Here is a 3,684-nt window from a genome sequence, read left to right as displayed (position 1 = left end):
CGTAAAGAACGAACGAAGATAAATACATTCAGAAAAGAAATCAGACGATTGCTTCAGCAAAATATTGAGCAATAATAATAATAATAATGCAAAAAAAGTAGCATTCACATTGTCAAATAAGAGTATGTCTATCATAGAATGCTTTGACTCTGAGGTTCAGTGTGGAGTCATCAGTTAATTTCTTATTGTTACTATTGTTCTGTTTTTTTAATAACCTTGGGCAAATTATGGAATTTCCCTGAGCCTCAATTTTGTCATATGTAATACAGGGATTATAATCCATACTCCAGCAGGAAAAGAGGCTGGAGCAGAGTGAGCTCTGCTCCGACCTCCATGACTGGGCACAGCTGCCCTGACAATGTTGAGATGCTCAGACCTGAGAATGTAACCTGTAGTCAAATAACTATTTTTGTCTGCTTAACAATGGAGCCAGTCTGTTGGATTAAGTTGACCTTAAATTAGAAATGGTTAAACGGACAGCTGCATGAAAAAGCCTTAAAGGTGAGCAGAATGTCACAGCAAATTACACGGAAGATTAAGATGGCTTCTATTGGCATCTTTGACACAGATCCTATCAGGGTTCCTGGTGCAGTGCGGTACGAAATGTGTGGAGGGCAGCTGCTTCCCTGCAATGCCGCCACGGCGGTACCTTCCCTGCAATGCCGTACTCCACGGCGGTACCCTGTTACCACTGCAGCTGCATGCCTTTTCCTGGAATTTTGAAATTTCAGGGTGGAGAGGGGACCTATGAAGAAAGGTGGGTGTGGCTTTTTCATCTCTCACTCTTCCCATGGGGTTGGCATGGGCCACAAACCTATGGAAATGTGACTTACTCCCAAACTGGCATCTCTGATGAGTCTGGGCCCAGGAGCCTCTGGAAGATGTGCTGGAGAGAGCTGAGCTGCTGCTGCTTCTGATGAGTGGAAACACCACCTCAGCACAGCTGAGGGCTTGTCCACCCTGTGTAAAGGTTATGGTTTATGTGACCACTGTCCCTCCTCCCGCATGCCAATGAATTGATCCCAAGATCTCCCACTTGCTCCCGTTTGCCCCTCATTGGTGGACTCACTCCATACTTCCTGCCACTGTCATATCCCACTTCCTAGATGCTCTGGTTACCGCTGTTTCTATGAAAGATTGCTGAGCAATTTCTGCACTAGCTGGGACATTCCTGGTAAGAGCACTTTGTGTCATGTGAGTACTTAAATGTATTATGTTACAATTATTTGAGTTCCATTTCTGACTTGCCTCCAGCTCTGCTAATTTTTGAACAGGTCACTTTCCTAGAGTTAGCCACACTGCAAAGTTTGAGGACGCTGGCCGCCAAACCGCTGGGTCTGCTCAAGAATTCTGACACTAACTGCAAACAGTGTGTGTCTAACTACAAAGTTACAGGCATGAGTCCATACAAGATTGCCCCCATTTCCAACAATAGCTGCAAGTTCAGGGGTTCTCCACTGTCACGTTGGGTGACTCACTAGAAGAATACTCACTGGAGGCTGTTAAGCTCATTGTTTTGTTTTATTATAAGGCAAGGGGCTCCACCCTGAAGCTTCCATTTTCCTCAGAACGTTACCTTCTCTGTGCTGACAAAGTATCCACTCACCAGCCAGAGAGGCTGACCCAAATCTCCATGTGCAGTTTTTACAAGGGCCCCACTACATGGACACAATTCATTAATTGATTGATTGCCTACATCTGAGTATTTGAAATTCAGTCTCCAGGTTGACTAATTCCACATGATCAAAAGTCCAACCCTAAAATCACACAGTTGGATTTTCTGGTGACCAACTCCCCTCTAAAACTGTCAGGATGGCTGGTCCTCCCCAAAGATAGCCCTGCTAAGTTAGGGTGACCAGACATCCCGCTTTTGGCGGGACAGTCCCGCTTTTGAACAATTTGTCCCAAGTCCTGTGGCGTTTTAAAAAAGTCCTGATTTTTGGAAAGAATGCACGAACGGGCGAGAGAACAAGAAGGGAATATATGGTTTTCGGCTGCCATGTGGCTATTTTGCCAGACTATGAGTTTTATATTATTTTTGTTAATTTTATAATGTTAAACTGTAATAATAACAAATAATTGTTGAGAAGTGATTATCGAGAACTGCTTATCAAAGTTTGCATTGTTGTCAGGCCCTGCCCTGCCCCATCCCCCTCATGTTGTCCCGCTTTACAAATGTTAAAATCTGGTCACCCTATGCTAGGTATAACATAGAGTACCTAGCAGAACAAAAGCCAGCCCGCTCTTTGGCAAGGCCAAGTTCCTTACTACACATCAGTCACAGTTTTTTCATTAATACATAAGGATAACCACATCTGCCCTATGACTTTCGAGCTCATGGATAGATACAGCAATTCTCTAGATTCCGAAAATTCTAGATAAGAGAAGCATTGAATTGTCTGCTAAAATGGGTAGTTTCTGCCTGATTCAAATATTGTCCAGTGGCTCTTATTTCCAAACTCCACTTTTCCAAGATAATTCTGATTGTACAAAGTCCTTGGAAACAGGCGTACTCTCCCACTCTCAGAGGAGGGCGCCAGGGCAACGCTGGCACATGTAGCTTCTAGCACTCAGCTGTGTGATCCAGAACAGCTGTTTAACTTCTCTAAGCATCACTTTCTCCACAGAGATAATATCTCTACATGGTGTGCTAGCACACAATTGTTGTAAAATCCAATAAATTTTATATTGAATTTAGAATCAAAATGAGTATATATGTGTGTGAAAATTTTCATTAATAAAACTTTACTGATAGGCAGCCCACAGCATGAGAGAAAACATTTGCGTGTTATACATCTAATAAAGAGCTGAGAATCAGAATCTACAAAGAACTCAAGCAAACCAACCAGAAAAAAAATCAAACCCCATTAAAAAGTGGGCAAAAGACATGAACAGAAACTTTTCAAAGGAAGATAGACTAATAGCTAACAAACTCATGAAAATGAGGGTCAATATCTCTAATCATTAGGGACATGTGAATCAAAACTTCAATGAGATGGTATCACCTAACTCCAGGGAGAACAGTTCTTATGAAACAGTTCTGGACAAGGGTAGGGGTGATTATACAACACCGTGAATGTATTTAATGCCCAGAATTGTACACTAAAGAATGGTTACAATTCACGCCTGTAATCCTAGCACTCAGGAAGGCCAAGGCAGGTAGATTGCCTGAGCTCAGGAGTTCAAGACCAGCCTGAGGTAAGTGAGACCCCATTGCTATTAAAAATAGAAAACTAGCTGGTGTTGTGTCAGGCAGTGTAGTCCCCACTACTAGGGAGTCTGAGGCAGGCAAATCACTTGAGCCCAGGAGTCTGAGGTGTCTGTGAGCTAGGCTGACACCACAGCACTCTATTGAGGGCAACTGAGTAAGACTCTGTCTCAAAGAAAAAAAAAAAAAAGAAATAGTTAAAATGGGAAATTTTATGTTTTATGTTATAAGTATTTTGCCACAATAGAAAATGAAATAGACACTGAAGATGGCGGCAGCTGTGGGCAGGTTGCTCCGGGGCTCGGTTGCTCGACACGTGAATGCCATCTCTGGGGGCATTTCTGCTCCTACCACCCTTAGGCCTGCTGCTTGTGGAAGGACACACTTGATGAATATATTGTGGTCTGGTTCTAGTCCAGCCTTTAGCACCAGTTCCTCATACCGTGCACCTGCTGTCACCCAGCATGCACCCTATT

The 3,684-nt window shown here is 43.2% G+C and overlaps 1 protein-coding gene across 1 annotated transcript in view; it reads left to right on the top strand.

Moving 5' to 3' along the window:
- The first annotated feature begins 3,472 nt into the window (after window positions 1-3,472).
- LOC100949629 (thioredoxin-dependent peroxide reductase, mitochondrial) overlaps window positions 3,473-3,684 on the top strand; it is a 1,434-nt gene continuing 1,222 nt past the window's right edge. The window contains 2 exon segments of the mRNA XM_023519478.1: window positions 3,473-3,681; window position 3,684. The exon segment at window position 3,684 is cut by the window's right edge and continues 1,222 nt beyond it. Coding sequence (XP_023375246.1) covers window positions 3,477-3,681; window position 3,684 — 206 coding nt within the window. The 5' untranslated portion in view covers window positions 3,473-3,476.

The sequence above is a fragment of the Otolemur garnettii genome, unplaced genomic scaffold, assembly GCF_000181295.1.
Source record: "Otolemur garnettii isolate 467f Iridium unplaced genomic scaffold, OtoGar3 scaffold00177, whole genome shotgun sequence".
Taxonomy (NCBI): domain Eukaryota; kingdom Metazoa; phylum Chordata; class Mammalia; order Primates; family Galagidae; genus Otolemur; species Otolemur garnettii.
Note: the sequence above shows the minus strand (reverse complement) of the source record. Positions and strands in the feature narration are given on the sequence as shown.